Source organism: Stomoxys calcitrans, chromosome 3 (genome assembly GCF_963082655.1).
Source record: "Stomoxys calcitrans chromosome 3, idStoCalc2.1, whole genome shotgun sequence".
In the NCBI taxonomy this organism is placed as follows: Eukaryota; Metazoa; Arthropoda; class Insecta; order Diptera; family Muscidae; genus Stomoxys; species Stomoxys calcitrans.
The window spans coordinates 57,494,244-57,516,377 of record NC_081554.1 but is presented as its reverse complement, the minus strand read 5'-3'; the positions used below and the strand labels follow the sequence as shown (position 1 = coordinate 57,516,377).

The 22,134-nt window shown below is 38.5% G+C and overlaps 2 protein-coding genes across 3 annotated transcripts; both read right to left on the bottom strand.

Moving 5' to 3' along the window:
• Positions 1–10,556: 10,556 nt before the first annotated feature.
• LOC106083071 (lamin Dm0) lies at positions 10,557–16,509 on the bottom strand. Of its 2 annotated transcripts, XM_013245900.2 has the most exons (4): positions 16,445–16,509; positions 15,247–15,906; positions 14,102–14,805; positions 10,557–12,076 (listed from the first exon to the last, which is right to left on the bottom strand). In XM_013245900.2, exons 2-4 carry the CDS (start codon positions 15,674–15,676, stop codon positions 11,336–11,338), a joined length of 1,875 nt encoding a protein of 624 aa, XP_013101354.2. In that variant the 5' UTR covers positions 15,677–15,906; positions 16,445–16,509; the 3' UTR covers positions 10,557–11,335. The 2 variants fall into 2 exon arrangements, with proteins under 2 accessions (XP_013101354.2, XP_013101353.2); XM_013245899.2 differs by lacking the exon at positions 16,445–16,509 and having other exon boundaries at positions 15,247–16,204.
• A 1,989-nt stretch (positions 16,510–18,498) lies between these two features.
• Positions 18,499–22,128, bottom strand: LOC106083087 (probable serine hydrolase). The gene is made up of 3 exons (XM_013245931.2): positions 21,577–22,128; positions 21,246–21,317; positions 18,499–19,684 (listed from the first exon to the last, which is right to left on the bottom strand). Exons 1-3 carry the CDS (start codon positions 21,707–21,709, stop codon positions 18,837–18,839), a joined length of 1,053 nt encoding a protein of 350 aa, XP_013101385.1. The 5' UTR covers positions 21,710–22,128; the 3' UTR covers positions 18,499–18,836.
• Positions 22,129–22,134: the final 6 nt, after the last annotated feature.

The following is a 22,134-nucleotide window of genomic DNA, read 5'->3' as shown; positions in this document are numbered from 1 at the left end:
CTGACTGTCCACGTTTATCGTGCCAGTCTGATCAGGCTGTTGCTCCCTCATCGACATCGTATCCAGTGCATTTAGCACAGCGAAGATCTTCGACGCTGTATTTGTCCAGAAACCTTTATGATTACCTATTTGCTCGGAATGCAATGAAGACTCCGGCCCCAGTGTCCCTATCCAATTGAGACTTATCCGTCCTGTAGAACTTCTTCCAAAAGAATTGTCGCACTGCGGCACGCCGTAGGAGGGTGCTTATCATTGAGGTTAAATGTGAATCGGATAGCACTCATTGATATGTGAGATGTTTGGCCCTGTTCCTTTAATGGAATGTTCATGGGTAAATTTGCATTTTTCCTGCAGAATTGGTGACTCCGAATGTAACGACTCACTTATTGTGAAATCCAGAAGAATCAAACTGCCTCTTTTTAGCGAAAAGACCAAGGACAGGGTGGGGATTTGATCTTTAGATTCCCATTATAATATCGGCCTCTAGATCTGTCTCTGCATTAGAGACAGACCATCAACCACATAGTGGATAATAAATAATATTGTGGCTCTACCTGAGAAACTGTAAAATAATTCTAGCATAAATATGTACCTGTTACAAGGCGCAGAGCTATTTTTGTACTGCGCACTCACAGGTTCCACTCACAGGTTCAACAAAGAATCATGGACCTAGCGCCTGTCTTGCTAAATTTTCTGCGCTTGTTTGGCTTTTGTTGTCCCATTTTTGCCTCGAAGTATTAGTTATTCTGGTGGGTGGCCCTGGTATGACTGCTTTTCTCTGTTACTAAGTGACCAGTCCCGGTCAATATAGAAATCAGCTAGTTATAGCATCACCTAGGAAGAAGGATATTTTAATCTGGGTCCAACCTGACTATGTTAAAGGCCGCTATTGGAAGGAACGGCAATGGTTAGATCGCTTGTTAGTTGCAGTGACCCATATAAAGAAAGCTTTAGGAAGGTTCCACTCATAACCGAGGAGGTAAACATGCCCAATCGAATGATCGATCGATCATATGTAGCCAGTCTCATATGAGTGCACTGGGTCGTGATGGTAATAACTGCATAAAACCCATAGCTCAATCATTGTACTAAGTAAGGTTGTGCTTTCGCTAAGTCCCACACACATCAGATTAATCTGCCGAATTTGACTGAACAAGCCGATTTCTGTATGTTTGTACGAAGCCTTGGAAACTTTTTTATACCTTCAAACTGGTAAGTTAAAACTTTCCATCTCTGGATTATTAATTTAGGGGCGTTTACCCAAACTCTTTTGAACTCTTTTGACAATTTATCGTAGCGATAAAAATATATCCGCCAGACATCCCCACACAGTTCTCTACTACAAATTCCATTGAAGCTTTGAAGGGATTATCGAATAATGGGCATGCATCAACGCAATATATAATATTTTACATTGCACATTGAGAAATTGGCCCTGAGAGCGTCTTATGTAGCACATACATATTTTTCCTCTCTCTATCAGTTGAGAATAAATTCAAAATTGATTTAAATTTTTTGAGTGTGGTTTAACTTGAATGTTTACCGCATAATAAATTCAAGCATATTCGTAACATTGCAACAACTTGGTTGTTTTGAAGAACATTTGATTATGTTTTCAAAGTGACTATATGCTCAAGTGTAATCAAAATTATTAACACTACTTCAACAACTCAGTCAGCTTATACAAATATTTATGCATACTTATTATGAACAAAGGCAATTGTTAACCACCATTGATAACGCTTAAGAACTGACCTAATTCTCAATCGAACATTTGAGATAGTAGATTAAGCTACAAAAATTACTGCCACAATTATGGCAGTAATTTTTACTGTTCAATTATCTGCAATAACATTACATATTGCCTTTACGAACTCGAGTTAATTTATTTCCAGTATCTCCATTTTCGAGTTCAATGACACTGAAGGCCAGTAAAAAGCAACGACAACAAAAAACAATTGCAGAAAATATTTTACCAATGCTCTCAGCAACAAAAAAAATTATCATTGTAGGTAAAGAATGAGAGAGAAAGGCATCAGAACATTGGGTTACCTTTTATTGTATTCGGTGGGAAAAAGAAGCCTTGTTGACTAGTTTTGTGGAAATCTGTTCTCTAACCTATCTAGGAAAGAGATTGGATGCTCTTTAGGGACTCAAAAGCCATTGAGAGCATAGTAAGAGAAGGGAACTTGGGTGGAATCTAGCTATGAAACTCTTGGACTCTTCGCTGCGACATAATCGCTGAGTGCTATAGCGTGACCAGCTATTCGATGTAATCATAGACAGTAGATTTCTATAGATGTTCCTTTCTTCTCCCAAAATAATGACTTCTAGGTGGAACGATTACAAATCTGAGCGGAGTATGCACCTCTAGTGAATATTTCGGTTGCAGCCAAGACATTTATTTCGCCACTGAAAAATAGTTGTGTAGAAAACAAGATGGCGACAAACATCGATTTATAATTTTGGCCGAATTTCAATAATTTTTGGCTTATAAATAAGATATGTGCTGTAATTAACCTTTTAATTTGCAAATAATTTTATTTCATATTGCATGGATCTATTAAAATATACATTTTCATTCGTAGTTGCAAGAAAAACTTCAACAATGCCTATTATGTCACCATGTTTCGCAAAGAAAATTTCATTTGAGCTGCGAACCTGCAAGCAAAATTTTCGGTAACTTTTTTTATGGCAACGAAAATTTTGCCGGTGGTGCATACTGTGCTTAAGAGACAACTTAAGAGAGAAAATCAAGTAAAAGCGTGCTAATTTCGCCCGGGTCGAATCTTGGGAACCCACAGCCATTGATTCTGCTAAAAAATTTTACAAAATAAATTTAATTGAATGGCATAATTTTATTCTACAAACCAAACTTCTGTCAAACCAGCAAAAATTCAATTTTCTAGGAACCGAATAAGAATGATCCGGAGACCGGTTTATATAGGAGCTATGTCAGGTTATAGAACGATTTGGAGCGTATTTGGCACAGTTTTTGGAAGTCGTAGCAGAACACCACATGCAAAATTTCAGCCAAATCGAACAAATATTGCGGTTTGTAAGGACCTAAGAAGTCAAATCGGGAGATTGGTTTATGTCAGGTTATAAACCGATTTGGACCGTACTTGACACAGTTGTTCGAAGTCAATTCAAAACACTATATGTCCAATTTCAGCTAAATCGGACAAAAATTGCAGCTTTCAGGGGCTTAAGTAGTCAAATCGGGAGACCGGTTTGTATGGAAGCTTTATCAGGTTATAGACCGTACTTGGCACAGTTGTCGCAACAGTTAACGCCTTGCAAAATTTCAGCCAAATCGGACAACAATTGCGGCTTGTAAGGGCTCAAGAAGTCAAATCGGGAGATTGGTTTATATGGGTTCTAATATCAGGTTATGGACCGATTTGAACCACACTTAACACATTTATTGGAAATCATTAGAGAACACCTTGCGCAAAATTTCAGCCAAATCGGACAAAAATTGCGGCCTCCATGGGCTCAAATCGGGAGATCGGTTTATATGGGAGCTATATCAGGTTATAGACCGAGCTGGACCGTACTTGGCACAGTTATTGGAAATCATTAGAGAACATATGTGCAAAATTTCAGCCAAATCGGACAAAAATTGCGGCTTCCAGGGGCTCAAGAAGTCAAATCGGAAGATCGATTTATATGGGACCTGTGTCAAGCTATAGATCGATTCAGACCATATTGGACACGTATGTTGAAGGTCATGGAAGAAGCCGTTGTACAAAATTTCTGTAAATGGAACCTCAGCATACTATGCCCCTTTACACAAGAAAGGAGACAAGACAGAATGTGCAAACTATATAGGAATAAGTCTCCTCCCCATAGCATTCAAGATACTCTCGAGCGTACTGTGTGAAAGATTAAAACCTAAAAGTCAATGAGATAATTGGGCCCCTTAAATGTGGCTTTTGACCTGGAAAATCCACCCTAGACCACATATTCACACTGCGCGAAATCCTGGAAATGACCCAAGAAGGACAAATAAACACCTACCATCTCTTTGTTGACTACAAAGCCGGTTTCGATACCCCTTTACGTTCAAAGCTATTTCAAGCCATGTCCGAGTTTGGTATCCCTGCAAAATTAAAAAGGTTCTGCAGGATGACACTTGCTGATACGCGTTCCTCAGTAAGAATAAGAAAGAATCTCTCCGAACCATTTAATACCAAACGAGGTTTCAGACAAGGAGACAGGCTATCGTGTTATCTCATTAATATCCTGCTGGAGAAGATTATACAAGATGCAGATGTAAATAGATATGACAGATGACTCACAAGATAACATATGCTACTCGCCTATGCTAACGACATCGGTATCATAGGTCGGCCACCGGAATTAGTAACTGCAGCCTTTGAAAGAATCGAAAGATAGTCAGTGAAAATGGGTCTGGCAGTAAATGGAGACGAAAGAATGGTTTCAACTCCCAAAACGTCTTGTAACGCCGATCAGATAAAGATAATGGAGAAATTTGGGAACCACAACTTTGACATAGTCAGCAACTTCATCTACCTTAGCGACGCCGTAAGCAAATCGTATGACACCAGTTTTGAGATAAATCGAAGAATAATTAATACAGATGCTACTTTGGATTAGTGAGCAGTTTAGAAATAAGGCCATCTCTCGACATACGAAGAGTATACTATACAAGACATTGATAGTAGCCGTGTTGTTATATGGTTTTGAGGCATGGGTACTTATGAAAGCTGACGAGTGCTTGGAGTGTTTGAGAGAAAGATTCTTCGTAAAATATATGGACCAGTTTGCATTAATGGAAAATATGGGCGTCGTGTGAACCACGAGCTGTATGACGACGATAGCATAGTTACAGATATTAAAATACAACGTTTGCGTTGGCTAGGTCATGTTTTGAGCTTGGTCATGTTGTATTAAGAAGCTCCGGCGAAGAAGTCTTTTGTAGGCGATCACGATAGTACACGCAAACCGGAACGGCCAAGAGCCCGATGGAAAGATCAAGTGGTGAGAGACACCTCGAAACTTAATGTCACAGATTATAGAAGGAGCGCAGAAGATCGAGGCGCTTGGAACGAGAGAATAAGAATAACACTCGTTAAAAGTCGGCTATGATACATAAACTCTTTCAAGTTTTAATTCAAATACAAAAAGGGGAAAAATAAACGGGAATGTGCAATCTTTTGAAAATTTTTGAAAAAAATTGGCTATATTGGCTTTATATTGATGGAGGGGTAAAAGAAGAGTGGGTTTCTGCTTTGTCTTCCCCATACAGTAAAATAACTCGCGTTAAAGACCCAACCTGTTCGATGTATTCCAATTGGGTTCACATTGAGGTTGCAACATTTTCGGGTTTTTTTCTTTTGATTCGGGCATTAGTTCGAACATTTTTTCGTATTTTGCTTGTGTCTTTACCAAAAGTTGGAATAACAGGAAAAACGAAATTTGCAAGAAATTCAAACTTGTTGTGTCTTTAACTTTTGTCACTCGTCATCCCGAATTGGGCTCTAATGCCAACTCTTCTTCGTTTTTACCCTCCTTGCACTAGATATGGATTGTTGTTGTTGTGTTAAAAGGTGCATATCAGAAAAAGTAAAAAATGGGTCTCCTCGTAGAAACAAAGAGTAAAAAGGGATAAAAGTTAGGTAGACCAAAAAATTTTTGGTACAAAGAAGTTTCCAAATGAGACCAGCAGGTTGTTGTTGTTGTAGCCACATTTGCATGTGGAGATGGCGATCCTCGTTCAAGCTCGTTCCGGTCTATACGGCCGATCGCTGTGGGAACATGATGGCCATTGAGTATTTAAAGGCGCCAATAACTCGCCTTGTGGTACCGAGCATCATAGGCACTCAGTATTTAAGAAAGAGCCGGTGCCACCCTCCACTCGATACCGCTTATTGTCCGCGACTGCAGTTGTAGCTACTCCATATGAAGCATTCCACTATCCACTATAGCTTCCAGCTAAGCTTTTCGTGATAACAAAGAGCACCACACAGATTGGAGCTCAAAGCTCCAGCCTGTGTGATGATCATAGTAATCCTGTGCCGGGAAGCTAGTAGGCAAATGGAGATGTGTATCTCAGTGGCTGTTTACATTCCACTTGGTTTTTTCTTTAATATCGATATAAGTAGAAATCAGCTACAAAGCTTGTAGCCACGACAGTGTGCGCATTAGCATTAAAATCGTTTCTCCCTCCGACTCCCTTTGGTAACAAATGCTCAACGTACCCATCTGGTGAAATCTTTTTTTTAATATTTCACCAGATTTTTGAAATGAAAACAGCAGATTTTGTTAGCTTAAATGGCAATACAAAATTTTCGCTAAAACAGCAGCACAATGTTTGCTGAAACAGCAGTAATGTGTGCCTTCCCTTTTTGAGCAAAAAAACAGTTGGCTACATTAGCTGGCTTACGGCACGCTATACCAGACTTGAACCGATTTAAGGACGTGGAATGTGAATACACAGTTCGAGGCTACTGTTTAGTATTCTGCAAGTGTAAAATATAGTAGAATTGTGCGCTTACATCACCTTATAACTTCCTTTTCCCGAATTGTGGACTAGTTTTATTTATTTTGGTACCTTCAATAGTTGCATTATGACCCACCCATTCAGTGAACAGCTTCATTTCTGTCTTCCTTGAGTTTGTCACTCAACTCGATGTACCCTAAGATGGCTTGCTACAATCTTACTTTGCATTCGACTAGCAACAAGACATCCTCTGCATATGCGATTAACTGAAAGTCTTTTAAGCTTAAGTTAAGTGAATACAACTCACTCAGAATTAATTCTTTAATACTCCCAAGTGTTGAGCTTGAGTAATTTTTATAGTAAAGATGGTATTCCTACATGCTTATGTTTGCGCACTTTCGACTCCAACTGTTATATGTACACACATCTATACTAATTCTTGAACTTGGAAGTTACAAAAACTCATTTCATTACTGTCTTCCTTGAGTTTGTCACTCAACTCGATGTACCCTAAGATGACTTGCTACAATCTTACTTTGCATCCGATTAGCAACAAGACATCCTCTTCATATGCGATTAACTGAAAGTCTTTTAAGCTTAAGTTAAGTGATTGCAACTCACTCCAAGTGTTGAGCTTTAGTAATTTTTATAGAAAAGATGGTATACCTACATGCAAATGTTTGCTCACTTTCGACTCCAACTGTTATATGTACACACATCTATACAAATTCTTGAACTTGGAAGTTACAAAAACTCATTTCAAAGCCACCACACGAGTATGTATGGATTGTGTTCGAATTGTTTACAAATTTATGCTATTTCAAGTTATTTAAAATTCCATGTGGTGAGCAGATTATGAACAAAACAAAATATAATAAAAAAAATGCAACGTAGAGCAACCAACCACACAGAAGAATACAACAAACTCAAGTATCGTTGGAAGGAAAGCATCCCTAATAACTGAATTGTTGTTTTTGCGTGAACCGGTATTTTGTTGTTGTCAAATAACCCCAATTTATATACATGCATACATATGTATATGATATTTGACGTGTGCGTGTATTTAGATGACAGCCAGCCTAATAAAGAGGTGGTGATAGGCGTGCCTTTTAAATTATGTTTAGAAATGTTTTTTTCTTAACCGAGAGAGCTGAATGAAACAGGGGAAATGGGCACACACATACATACACACTCCAAGAAAACAAATTTCAAAAACATAAACATGAAAGACATAAAAAAACTTGTATAACTCGAGCGACAATACCTATCTATAATTAACCTGCTGAATTTTAAATCAAACACTGTTTTTGTAAGTTTTGTTGGACTTTGAAAAATAAAGTTTATATTTAATTTTTTTAACTAAATAGAACCAAACATCTTAAAGGTATTTGATTTTACGGATTAGTCGATAAAATGTATTTTGTATTTTTAGATTTTAATTTTTGTGTGTTTGTTGCTTAGTAGTCGTTCCATGCTCACTCACATAGTCATGTTGAATGATAACGAAAATATTATGAGAGCAAATTCTTATAAAAGAAATTCATATACTCTCTCGCCCACATTTTGAGATAGTATTGGAAGTGCTTAATTATTTATTAGGCTTTTGCCTTGGGTTTAATAGTTGCTGCATGGTACCAAACAAGATTTCTACAGAAGAAATAAAATATTACATGGCAACAGTGTAAATGTATTTTTTTACTAAAGTATGTCAACAGGCCTTGCCTTATTATTGGGCACTAGAAATGTAGACAAGTATACTGAAGCACTTAATTAAGGAAGCAAACTGAGTTATTTCTCATTCCCACATGATTTCGAGGGAGAGATTATCTCTCTTAACAAAGAGAGAGCGCGAGGATTTCTCATACTTTTGTAACACTGCTTGAAAATAGTTATCTTGTTTCTCTTTATTGTAATTTGTAAAAAAAATTAAATAAAGCAAATAGAAACCCAATTTTTAGTTAACAGGCTTGTTTGTATTTTATATATCTTATGAAACGCCTTGTTGAGATCTCTAAACGATTTCATTCTATAAAAAATCACTTAGAAGTTAAAATGCAAAATTGTAAGGAATTGGCATAAAACTGCGCTCTTTAGACGCTGAAAACTCATATTGGAAGATCAGTTTATATGGAAGCTATAGCAGGTTATGTAGTAAATAGGGACATACTTAGCATGAGTGCCAAACGCCCCTGTAGCGAAGCTGGTAGTGTGCTCGGATTATCAGTGTGGGTGTAGTGTGTTCGATTCACAGCATAGGCCAGTTCTAACGCCACTGTGGTATTAGAATGGACAAAAATTGTCTGCAACTTTAATCTAACCTAGCATTTGTGCCGAGTCCTGATTTCGGCTGCCTGCAGGGTCCATTTTAAAACGTCTAGTGTGAACCTCTTTAAAGACTGTAGGTTGGCCACTAGGCCAAAAGAAACTAAGACGTTAACGTCACAAACCGTCTTGAGCGTGTTTGAAGGAGATTAACGTATTCTCTATGTACGGCGCAATATGTATCATCTGGGTGCCAGACCTTAGTGGAGTAAGAAGGAATAAAAATTCAGACGACTTGGTTAGAAGAGTAAACATAACGAATTAACGAGGCAACACAGTCCGAGTCAACGGTGTGGACGAGAAGCAGGTATGTAATGCAAATGCAAATTTGCCCATGAACATTCTATTAAGAAACGGGCAAAACTTCTCACGCATCAATGAGTGCTATCCGAATCAAGTTTTAAGCTCAAAGATAAGGGACCTCCAGTCTGAACATGGCTGCCATACCAAATGGTACAGTACCTCCCAAATGTCGCCAGCATTAGGAGGGGATAACCACCGCTGAACATTTTCATAATGTTCTCGCCAGGATTCGAACCCAGGCGTTCAGCGTCTTAGGCGGGCTAACCTCTGCGCTATGGTTGCCTCCAGGCAGGTATGTAGCAGTTTGGAGCAGTGAACCGTTGGAAAGGACAACGAAAATGTAGAAAATGTAGGTGACAAAACATGCTTATTTCTAACTTCGAACCATAGGGATGACTATACATTAGTGGGTGGCGAGGAATGGGTCTGTTTGCCAGGTATTTTGCACGGAACAGGACGCTACTTCTGGGGAAAGTGCCAAATGGGACTGCAAGCAAATCTTTTTAAGTCTGTCAAGGCCACCTGGCCCAATTTTTCAGCATTTGTGGTAATTAGAAGTTGGAGGTGGCTGAACAACTTTGGTGTACCTGCTCTTCGATTGCGGGAAGACAAGATTATAATTGAAAACCTCTTTCTCTTTCCGGACTTCCTACAGGCACAACGGAACCCCTTTTTATTCTGGACTACTTTGGTGCCTGAAGTGGTGGACTTAAGGAAGCTCTCACCGATGAAAACTCTTCATCTGGCTCATTTCGTCTTTGTCTTTGGTTTTTTTATATTCCTTCTCTTTTTGTTCTACTGCTTTGCCCCGTACATACTTTGGTGAATCTCTCTCGCGCTGTACCCTTCTTCTTTTCGTTTCTTCCCTTATCCTCCAAAACATAAGCAACGGTCTCCTAGAAAAGCGGCTGGCGATCGGTATAAATAGACGCGAGCAGTTCTACTTAATCTAACCTATCCATGGGGTCTTAGACAACATTTTGAAATGTTACAAACGGAATGATTATCATTGAGCTTAAACTTGAATCGGACATCACTCATTGATATGTGTGAAATTTGATCCCTATTCCTTAGTGGAATATTTATGGGATTTTTGTTTGCAAATTTACAAACGGAATGGTGGATTATATCCTCCAGCTATTATTGTAGACTTTTGCATTTTTTCGAAAAAGTATTTTTTTTCGATTTTTTTCATAAGTAGATGTTTAAAAAAAACTTTGCCACATCAGGGTTTTTTGCAATTGCTGAATTCTCTCAGGTAAAAGAAGAAACTATTTGCCTGAAGGACAACATAGCAGTTGGCTTGGTAAGATACAAGCCGAAATTATGGCGTTTTATCCTCCCTTTTTATCTCCGAATATTGATGGGCATAGCACAAACTTTTCAACAGTTTTGTTCTTGTAAATATTAAAAAAAAATATATATAAATTTAGTTTTAAATTTAGAAAAAAGAACACTCCAGTTGTTTGATTGTTAATGAAACATAAATTTGTACATTGTGTTGGTTTATTTTCATGTCTTGCCCCAAAAGGCATTTCTCTTCTCATGTTTGTTGTTATTTATAATTACTATAATTAAAGTTAGTTTACTTATAGTTACAAAAAAAAAAAAAAAAAAATAAAGTGTAAAGTGTTCTCTCTTTAATGTAGAAACAAATTGTAAAAAAAATTATTATGAATTTAAATGTATCAACTTCTATGCGGTTATTGTTATGTGTTTACGAAATACATCTTTGTGATATTTAAGCAGTCAAATAATGGTAGTTGATGGATACTTGTTCAAACTGGGTTTGATATGCTGGTAGTTCTAAATATAAAGTTTGGGGTCATAAAGTGAATTGCTTGTTCCAAATTTAAAAGAAAAAGAAAGCATATATAACCTTTAAAAATTGAACTGATGTTCCCTCATATGAAAAAGTTTTTCTCTGTGTAAATACAATAGTACAAGGGTTCTCTGTTTGTTCTCTCTTTTGTTTTTTTGTTTTTGTGTTCTTCGGAATATTAATAAATTGAAATCATTAAAGAAGAAGTTTAAGTATAAGTTAATCTATTAAAGAGAACTTGAGCAGGAAGCAAATACATTTCTTTTCTTATTTGAGAATAGAACATTAGTAAAGTTGCGCGTCATCTTCGTTTATGGAGTTGTGTCTAACATACGCTCCTTTCCTAAAAACTACACCTTAAACATTTCCTTTTTTTCTGCCACTTCTCTCTATACTCTCGTTTCTCGCTCTGTTTACATTTACATTAAACGGCATTTCTCCTCTCCTTGTTGTTGTTCTGGATCCCCTTGTTGATGATACAAATCTTCATTGCCCACACCGTCGAATACAGATACACTTTGACGTCCACTGCCGAGGCCACCTGTGCGATGGCGTGAAATATGACGTATGACGGTGCGCTTAACACGTTCCGCTCCGGCAACTTCCTCGCCATCAGCATTGAAGAGGGATGTCTTTATACTTTCACCACTAAGCCATTTTTGGGATTTCATGACAATATTGGTTGGTGGCTCGTGTGTCACACCGGTAACATCGGAAGACCAAACAGTGACGGTAGCTCCAGCATCAATTTTTACAGTACGATGGAATTTAAAGCTGGTCTCCTTGCCGTCAGCATTGCGTTTTATTTGCCATCCACCAATTTGTACCTCATTGGATCCTTTGTTGTGAACTTTGACAAATTTACCCTCGGGATCGAATTCGGAAATTTCTACATCACCTTTGGCGCTGCTGGTTACAAAGTATTCCGACTGGCTGACATCTTCGGATTCATCGACCACAGTACGTTTGCGCTTGTAAGCTCCCGAGGCAGTTGAGGGGGCACGCATAGGGGTCTTGCGATGGGGTGTGGCGCGGGAAGAACGCAACGACTGGCTAAAAGAGCTGGCAGTGGCAGACCCTGGGCCTGGGGTTATATTAAGACGGGATTCTTCACCACACAGGAGTTTGTCATAGGCAGCAATTTCCAAGTCCAAAGAAACCTAGAAAAAAAAACCGTTAAGTATTAGAAAAGTCATGTTTTCATCCAAATGGAAAAAAGCCCATGAAGAAACTGGCCAATTTATAAAACATATACAAAAATTAAATTCTCTCTATTCGAGCTTAACATTATGTTATGTTTACAGAAAGTCGTTCCCACAAGTCCACATGCAAAATATCACCATGTGCTCTAGTGATCAAAAACATAAGGAGTTCAGTTTATACCAGAAATTCATTAATTAATGATTCTATTTAGACAATACTTGGCATTGATGTTAGATCTTTAAAGAACTCAACATGGAAAATTTCAAGAAAAACGGAAAGAAATTTACTCTGGTCTTTTTGGTTATAGAATAGAATCTAAAGATTATTTGAAGTCATAGCAATAACTTGAAACCCTAGTAAGAAAAGTTGAAAATTCAGAAATTTTAGACAAATTTGTATCTTATTATATCTTATTGATAGCAGGGTTCGGGGTACCATGTTTTTGAAGGAGCAATTACCCAATCACACAAAATAGTTACCACATACATACACGGCATTCAATTCTTAACAGATTACCAACATAGGCGGAAACGGTGAGCAGCTACCAAGTGAATGCCGTTTTTTGGTGCCAACTGCCACCCATAGCACCTGAAGATGTTAACCTCCCATGACAAACCACAGCACTTCTGGCCCAACTATGTTCAGGCAGATTCAGGATTTCAGAATCTGTATATTTAACGCAATTTTGCATTCCATTAAGGAACAAGGGCAAACTTCTCCAAAGAGTACTGTCCGATTCAAGTTTAAGCTCAATCATACGCAGCCTCCTTTTAGCCGAGTCCGAACGGCGAGCCGTAGTGCGACACCTCGATATCATTCCATATGGTGTAATATTGCCAGCATTAGGAAGGGACAACCACCGGTATAAATTATTTCTGATGTTCTCGCCAGGATTAGAACCCAGGCGTCCATCGTCATAGGCGAACATGCTTACCTCTGCGCAACAATGGCCTCCATTATTTAACCTATGTTATAAAAACAAATCTTCTGTTAGACTTTCATGGTTTACGTGGTTGTAGCAGTGTTGTACACTAAGGCGGCAGCGCTTGCCGATGAAGGATCGGCGCAATCCGGTACGCACAAGCGGCTCCCACGGGATTGGGTGTATGTTGATCTCGCGCGGCGCTAAAAGCTCTGAGTTTGGGTAATGAATACTCCCCGAATGACTATCAGGTTACGCTGTTATGGGGAAATGAGGTTGCCGATAAGCTATAAATCACTTATGAAGCGGATTCCTACCATAAAATCATCAATCCCATGGCAGCCGGATTGACCCGATGAAGTCCTTCATCGGCAAGGGCTGCCACCTCAGTGTACAACAACAACAACCATGAAATCAGCACACGTGCCAGTGTTTGACCTTTTTTACAAAGAATCCACAACGGAAAGGATGCTTAAAGTGGTGAATGCATGGAGAAGATGCAATCGGCAGAGTAATTTCTATGCCAACGCCCCATCCTGGAATAGGAACGTCACCTTGGGACGTGATTAATAAATTATATACTCGATTGGACGTGGTTTATACCACTAATGGCTGGATAAACGAAGCCACCTGCTATACATCAATCAGATCTCAACAATTGAATGAATAGTTTGAGACGTCCATCTTTCGCCCCTATGTTTGACGTGTTCATCACATAACTTTTAGGCCGTGTTTGTCCCTTCATCGCTAAAATTTTGCTCATAAACATTCCATTAAGGAATAGCGGCGATACTTTTCTAATGTCAATAAGTGCTGTCCTATACAAGTTCCATTAAGGAATAGCGGCGATACTTTTCTAATGTCAATAAGTGCTGTCCTATACAAGTTTATGCTCAATGATAAGACGTTCAGTGTTATAGCTGGACGCAAACACCAATTCTGACTATATTTGAAAATATTACCCAAACCTCGTAACATGAGGTTTTACACTTCAGCCGCCCTCTGTATGTAAATTGGCTCCTAAAAGATTTCAATATTTAAATTTATTTGTATCAATTACCTTTATATCCATCAAATCCTGGTATTCTTGCAATTGTAGAGCCATTTCTTCGCGAAGGCGCTGCAATTCGGCTTCCAAACCAGCAATATCAGCATTGTGGCGAGCCCTTTCATTGTCCAAAAGCTGCTCCAAGTCACGAATGCGAGCATTCAGTGCAGCATTTGTTGATTCCAATTCATTAATGCGGCTATTCAAAGTATCGATGCGTGTACGGGTAGCACGCAGCTCGTCAATAGCACTTGATGCGGCTCCTGAGTTGCGGTTGGCAGCAGCTTGAAGATTCTTAATTTTCTGTTCATACAACATTTCAATCTCGTCACGATTGGCCCGCATTTGGCCTTCGTATTGCTCACGCAATTCTTGTAGTGATTGTTGCAATTTAGCCTCATACTGCTCGCAGAGACGCCCATCAATTTCGCTTATCTCCACTTGACGTCTTGAACGAGTCTCATTGATTTCTTGTGAATGAATTTGATCTTTGAAAGTTAATTCCTCACGAAGACTTTGAATATTGTTCTCCAAATCGACGCGGGCCAATGTCTCATCTTCCAAATGTTTACGAGCTTCTTCCAACTGCTTGCGTAGACGATCAAGTTCCTTTTGAAGTTCGTTAAGGTCATCAACAGCTTTTTTGCGGTCTGCATTTGCTGCACTGTATTTGGCGCTCAAATCAGCGGCACGTGACTCATACATGCGAGCATTTCCTAAAAAAGAAAGCATATAACACAGTTAATTATTAATCATCATACAACATTTAAACAAGCAAAACATTAAGCCTGTTTTTGTTTTGCTTCACATATATGAAGCACAAATGTGCGGCATAGTTTAATATATAGCCTCTAATACTGACCCCATATAGAGCAGCAAAACAAAAACAAACCTATTAATAGAAATCCCTAAATTGCAAGCCCAATACAGTTTTACGCAAAAATATAAATGTGAAGATGGCAACACTGGTTGCTGCTGTACTAACGAATGTCACCCGCATTCGAATGTAGCAAATTGTCAAATATGTATAGAACTTGACATATACAACAAAAAAGAATGAAAAGAAAAACACATGTACGTATGTCTAAGCGGCTAGTTTTTTGTATGAACAATAAAAATAAAATAAGAATGAAAACAACAAGCGCCACTAAACTCACCTTCAGCTATAGAGCATTCTTTAGTTTTCTTATCCAATCTGGCCTTCAATTCCTCGTTCTCTTCCCACAGCCGTTTAATATCGATTTCTAATTTAGCCTTTTCACGGGCAGTATCATCCAATAAACGCCGGGCATCACCAAGTTCATTTTCATACATAGATTTGATGTTGGTGGACTCGCGAGTTATGGTGTCGCGTGTTGTTTGTACTTCAATGGATAGGCGGGCATTTTCTGTCTCCAAGTTGCGTACTCGATCAATGTAGGCTGCCAGACGGTCATTCAAATTTTGCAATTCGGCTTTTTCCACTAGACGCGAATGGCGTGTGGGGCTCAAAGGACTGGATGGACGATGGGCACCAGTCATTAAAGGAGTGCTGGTGCTACCCGGCTGGGGCGTGGCAGTACCCGCGCGTTTTGATTTCGTAGCCATTATTAGAGCGGTTTCACAATTACTACTTTTCTTTTTTCACACACTTGATGCTTTTAGGGCTCTTTTATGGTTATTTATTTTTCTTATTATTACTCTGTGGTCGGCTAGCAAGCATAAATATACCAAAAACGTCCGCGAACTGATTAAATTCCACAGTGACGACAAAATTATACACACACAGACGAAACGCACGGACAGATAGCTACGTACGTAATAACACCACAATCAAGCTAAAAGGAATGGAATCAAGCAGCAGAGCAAAATAAAATACGAGTCAACTGTTCCCAAAAAATTAACTCAACACACACAATCACATAAACGAATGCACACACGATGTACCCCACACAATGGCAACCAGCAAATGAGAATGTGTTGAATGTGTGGAAAACAAGGGGAACAAACTCGAAATTATTTAAACCACCACCAAGAGAGCAGAAATGAAATGCACACACTAAACATGTATACGTGCTCTGGGGATAACACCAGCAAGTGCTCTCGCACAGCCGCATCAACTGTACTAAATTGACAATAGAAAATTTACAAAACGAAAAACCGGCTTTCTTTTATTTTCCCGGTTTCCCACTATTGTTATATGTATAGAGTTCTCAAACAAATGCAAGCCGCAACACTCTCCCAGTTCTTATTGAAAAGTGGAAAAGAAATAAAAAAAAAACAGCGGCAGAAGTTTTACTCTTTTAACAAATATTAATGTAAAGCAAAGAAAGGCGTCCTTCAAAGATGTCGATATTTTGTATTTTTATATTTAACCTTTTTTAAACTTTTTCCCGGCGCGCCGATACAGATAACGCAATAAACTCGGATAGATACATGCAACTCAGATGTTTGGGGTATTTAAATTGGGTGTTGCCGAATGTTTTCATTACTTTTTCTCATGGTCGCCATGTAAAAAAAATACTACTTTCTGATTCGTTAGATGGCGCTAGCTGATGATATTTTTAAAGGGGCGTTTTAACGTAGTACTCATAGTCTGGAGCAAAAAGATAAATGAACTCGCTAGGCACTTGAGACAGGAAAGGACACTAGGAATACGAATAAAGTACCACCACTCATTATAATAAAAACAAAGGAGCACAAGGTGAGTCTGGGATTTATGCCAAGCCCATCCGTCATCGCATGTCCAAACAGTTTCCCCAAAGCTCCCTGAACAATGTACATGTCACTTAACTAAGAGCCATAAAAGGGTTACAAAACCCCGTTTACACTGAATATGAAGGGACAGTTGATAGGGTCATTAAATTCGGATTTAAACAGTAGTGTAAACGGGGTTCAACTCTACGCTACGAGGCAAGGCGGATTTATATAGGTGCTCTCATGCGAAAAGCTGCTAACAGACAGCCAGGTTTGACGGTATTAAGATGTCAGCTTTTTGTTTGTGTTCTCCTTATTGTTATCTTCTTTCTTGAATATTTTCAATTCTCATGCACTCAAATTTCTTTATATGTGTTGGTAAAACTACGATCAGCTTGATGACAGGATGGCGCGTTGCATCATATGATTTGTGGTAGTTGCACAAATAAGACCACATTAAATTTTTCGCCGTGGCTACAAGGAAGGGTTCTAATCGAGCCCAACGCCGATTCACCAGGACAGGGAGTGTACTCATATAATGACTCCCACTTCACGTTTATCCCCAAATTTCATTATATCGAGCCAACCACATTATCAGGATTCAGGTCTGGCCGGGCAGTTAAACCTTAAAACTAAATGTCAAAAGCTTGATATCACGGCCGTGATAAATATTTTTTTAATCTTAAAAAGGAAGCCACCGTAGCGCAGGGGTTAGCATGTCCGCCTATGACGCTGAACGCCTGGATTCCAATCCTGGCGAGATAATCAGAAAAAAATTTTCAACGGTGGTTTTCCCCTCCTAATGCTGGCAACATTTGTGAGGTACTATGCCATGTAAAACTTCTCTCCAAAGAGGTGTCGCACTGCGGCACGCCGTTCGGACTCGGCTTTAAAAAGGAGGCCCCTTACCATTGAGCTTAAAACTTGAATCGGACTGCACTCATTGATATGTGAGAAGTTTGCCCCTATTCCTTAGTGGAATGTTCATGGGCAAAATTTGCAATCTTAAATAGATGTTCTATTTGATCCGATGTTCCATACATAAGCTATAAAACGGTGTTATAATGATGAAAATACAAATATAAAATATATTTTTAGAAGATAAGTTGTCAGGATTCACTGAATAAGGTTGAGCGATCAGCGGGCACACAATTTTTTTAATTTTTGGCAGTACTTAGCATTGAGCATGTCAACTTTTTACATTCATTCTTTGTTTACGTTGTCTCCCATATGATGACATCTTCAATCGGGAGATTTGACATCCTTAATTATATTCATGGGGCCTATCCATTTTATGTTTTCGCATGTGACCTAAATCCCCGTTTACACTGCTCTTTAAATCTGGATTTAGTGGCTCGATCATCTGTTTTTCCTTTATAAAATCAGTTGACGAGTGCCTTAAATCCGTATTTAATGAGCATTGTAAACCAGGTTTAACCTTCTATTAGTTAATCCTGATAAGTTGTAAAACAAAGTTTATTTCTAAAACCACTTCGACTTTCCAATTTACGTCATTTGCCACTCAAGTTAGTTTTGTTGGGGTTGATTTTTTGTTGTTGTGCCAATGACCCTACCTTTTAATTGTACCATGCCACATTATGAAGGGAGCAGCTGAAAGTGATTGAGTTTCCTCGCGTTGGGATGAGAGCCACCCTAAACTCCCCCATCACTAAATTCACATTCAAATATGTGGCCACAACAATAACATAATTAAAATTTTCATTTAAAACAAATTCCTTTTAAAATACCATATATTTTCTTTTTACATGTCGTGAATTACCAACAACCACGTTCTTTCATTTTGGAACTTGGAATGGAAATATGAAAAACAATTTACAATTGTTAAAAATAATACAAATTATGAATTAAACTACTATCATTCTAATCATAGCAAGCTCAGGGCATATGCATTTTTAACTACATATTTTTTGGAATTATTGCGAATAATACCGCGCAAAATATGTATGAATGCGTGGTATGACTCTTTTAGCCGCCGTCTCGGGTTTGTTCTTTTATACTCGTTCTATTCAATTTCACTAAAACTTCTGTTTAGATATCACAATTCTGTTATTTATGCATTTAATAGAAATTCATTGATGATCGGGGCTACTCGTTCGGGATTGACGAGATGTAGGTGATGTGTTCCAGGTACTACCTTATATATCACAAGCTTAGCATTTGTTTTGAGTATTTCAATGACCTCATCGTAGACTTGGGGATTTTCAAAATTCATGCCAGGATCTCCGCGAATGTTTAGTGTTTTACATCGTATACGCTTTGCGTAAGTTAACACTTGCTCTGCTGTGAACATGCCCAAGAGGGAGACTTTCAAACGTAAATCTCGCGAAAAATGATAGCCGTCTTTGTTGAGGTGCTGTGGCGCTCGTTCCATGCCGCGTTCCATTAAAATCTTTACAGAGGCCTCATCTACGGAGCCATCGTAGGCATCTAGCACAAGCTTAACCATTTCATTGTAAGAGTAACAAGGCACTTTAGTTTCCGGCAATGTCTCATAATCCAAAAATTTATCCAGGGCCCAACCGATTGTTTCAGCTTGGCGTTCAATGCTGCGCACCGTGGGACCAGCTATATCAATATTAATCAACTTATCCACTTCAGCAGGGAAACTTGCAGCGTACATGAATGTTAAAGCTCCACCCAATGAATGACCCATGAGTGTAATATTTTTCCAGCCAAATTTCCGTATAATACGGCGTATTAAAGAAATACCATCCCAAAACAAAAAATACTGCATTCCCTTTGGATACGGCGAAGATTTTCCATGGCCCGGTAAATCTATACACAGAACCGAAATTTCAGCAGGCATTAAGGGACAAAGCCTATCGAATGTACCGCAGTTATCTTGCCAGCCGTGTAACGCCAAAATTGGTTGTCTACTACGACTACCCCACCATTTGCCTGCAATGAAAATAAAAAAGAACAGTTTTGTAGATATACTTATAATTTCAAAATAATGGATGAAATCAGTTTTGAATAGAAATACATTTTTATATTCGATTGAGTTAGAAGTTATAAGTGTGGGAACGTCTAAATTAGAGCATAACTACTTGTTATCAAGTAGCGGTTATGATTGGCTTCATGTTAGCCAAAGTTGAGGCCTTTTTTATACCTGCTTCATCTTAACCATGGAGATGTGCAAAAGAAAAACTATGGACCGATTTGAACCAAACTTAGCACAGTTGTTGGAAATCATAAAAACACTTCATGCAAAATTTCAGCCAAATCGGATAGAAATTGCGTTCGCTAGAGGCTCAAGAAGTCAAGACCCCAGATCGGTTTATATGACAGCTATATCAGGTTATGGTCCGACCTAAAAAATTAAACTTGCCAAATTTGGTAGAAATCGATCAAAGCCGACAACGCTGACATACCGGCGATGTGACTCTGCAATTCATCCGCTTCTTAGTAAACTGTAAGTTTTCTTATGGAAATACGGTTGTCGTTACTTCTCGTTATTGTTGTGGCATTGAGTTGTACACTGAGGCGGCAGCCGTTGCCGATGAAGGACTTCACCGGGTAAATCCGATACGTACAACCGGCTGCCGATACATCCCCTCTATTAGCAATTTTTTTCTTCACAGCTTTTTTGTGATTTATTCAACTTAAAGAGTATGGTTGTTATTGTTGTAGCCACATTTGCATGAGGAGGTGGCGATCTTTGTCAAGCTCTTATAGCTCCTTACGACCGATCGCCGCGGAAACGTAATGGCCATTGGTTATTTAAAGGCGCCAATAACTCGCCTTGTCATATCGAGTATCATAGGCACTCAGTAATTAAGCAAGAGCCGGTGCTCTCTCACTGAAACTCTCCGCTCATTGTCCGCGAATGCAGATGTAGCTGCTCCATATCGAGCATTTCACTATCCGCAGCCTCTGGAAGCGCCCGGTAGTTCCCAGCTTAGCTTCCCGCGATAACGAAGAACTGGATTGAAGCTCAAAGTTCCAGCCTGTGTGTGCGCTTGGTTATGCCGAGCCGGGGGTTGTTATTCCATTCAGGTAGCATTACAAGAGCATATTTGGTTTACATGATATTATAATAAGGGCCACTCTAATGTTCCTATTAACATTAGTAAATTATAACGAAAATCAAAAAAAACTGGTATTTAATAAGCAAGAAAACTATGTGTATGTGATTGTATGTTTTGGTTCAAACAACTCTTTGTTAATGTTAGCATTCAAACTTTCTATTCATAATCATTTTGATGTTTCATTGCATATTGTGATTTGAAATAAGGAAAAGAAGAGAGAGTTTTCACAATTTTTAAATTTTCTTACAAATATTTTTTTTTATGTGATGTTGCCATACTAAAAATCATTCTGAAGCATCATCAAACAAGGGGCAAATGTTAAATTGCTTTTTATGCTGACCAAAAAAATACATCAGCACCTTCATTTCTCAACTAACAATGACTTGTGTTTAAAATCTTTTTTGATTAGATAAACTTTTTTGGCTTATTACCTTGAACCGTTCCCCAGGGCACTTCGATGGTAACCTCTTCCCATGAGTCTTCATTGCGAGTTGCTTGGCCATCTGCAAATATTAATTAAAATATTATTAACATATAAATGATGAATGTCGACAATTTTAAATTTAGATGTTTAGTTTCTTTTTTACTTTTTTTTTACGCGACACATGTCTTACACTAAACATTCGTCAGTATTCAATGCCCCGTTTTTTTGACTATGCAAATAGGATGAAAGCACAAGTCACCTATAACAGGTTCACTATTAAACGAACTTTGTGCTTTAATTCATAGCTTCTTCATTACCTGGGATCTTCTCTTACTTACTTGCACGGTGGCCGATTAAACCCTTCAACACCGTCATTGTGTTATTTCCGTTTGTCATAGGTGTTTGTGATTTGTCCACGCCATTCTTCTCATTATCATCCCCAACAGTAGAAGCACGTTCTTGACTTTCCATATTGTATTGTTTACAATAATATATTATACTTTATATTATGTCGTTTTGCTTAGATCAAGATAATATAAATTGCTCGCTCGTTTTATATATATGTATATATTATTCGATCACAATAAGCGCAATTCAATTCCTCTAATCGCTGCACTAATCTATTTACACAACCATTTCAGCAAAATAAGGTATGACAAATTAATTTAGACAGCAACGGAGGGGACGAAATTGGTGACAATTTGTCTATTCCCACTTTGTTGAAAATATTAATACTAAACTGTATCGGGGGGGAAAACACAAATACGAAGACCAAACGTACACCCTCCTTGGTGTTCTGTTGCGAAATAAAAAGTTGTTAATAAATAATTTGAATGTAAACACAGCAAAACATATGGTTGCAGCTATTTTCTAAACAGCAGGGTATACCAAACAAG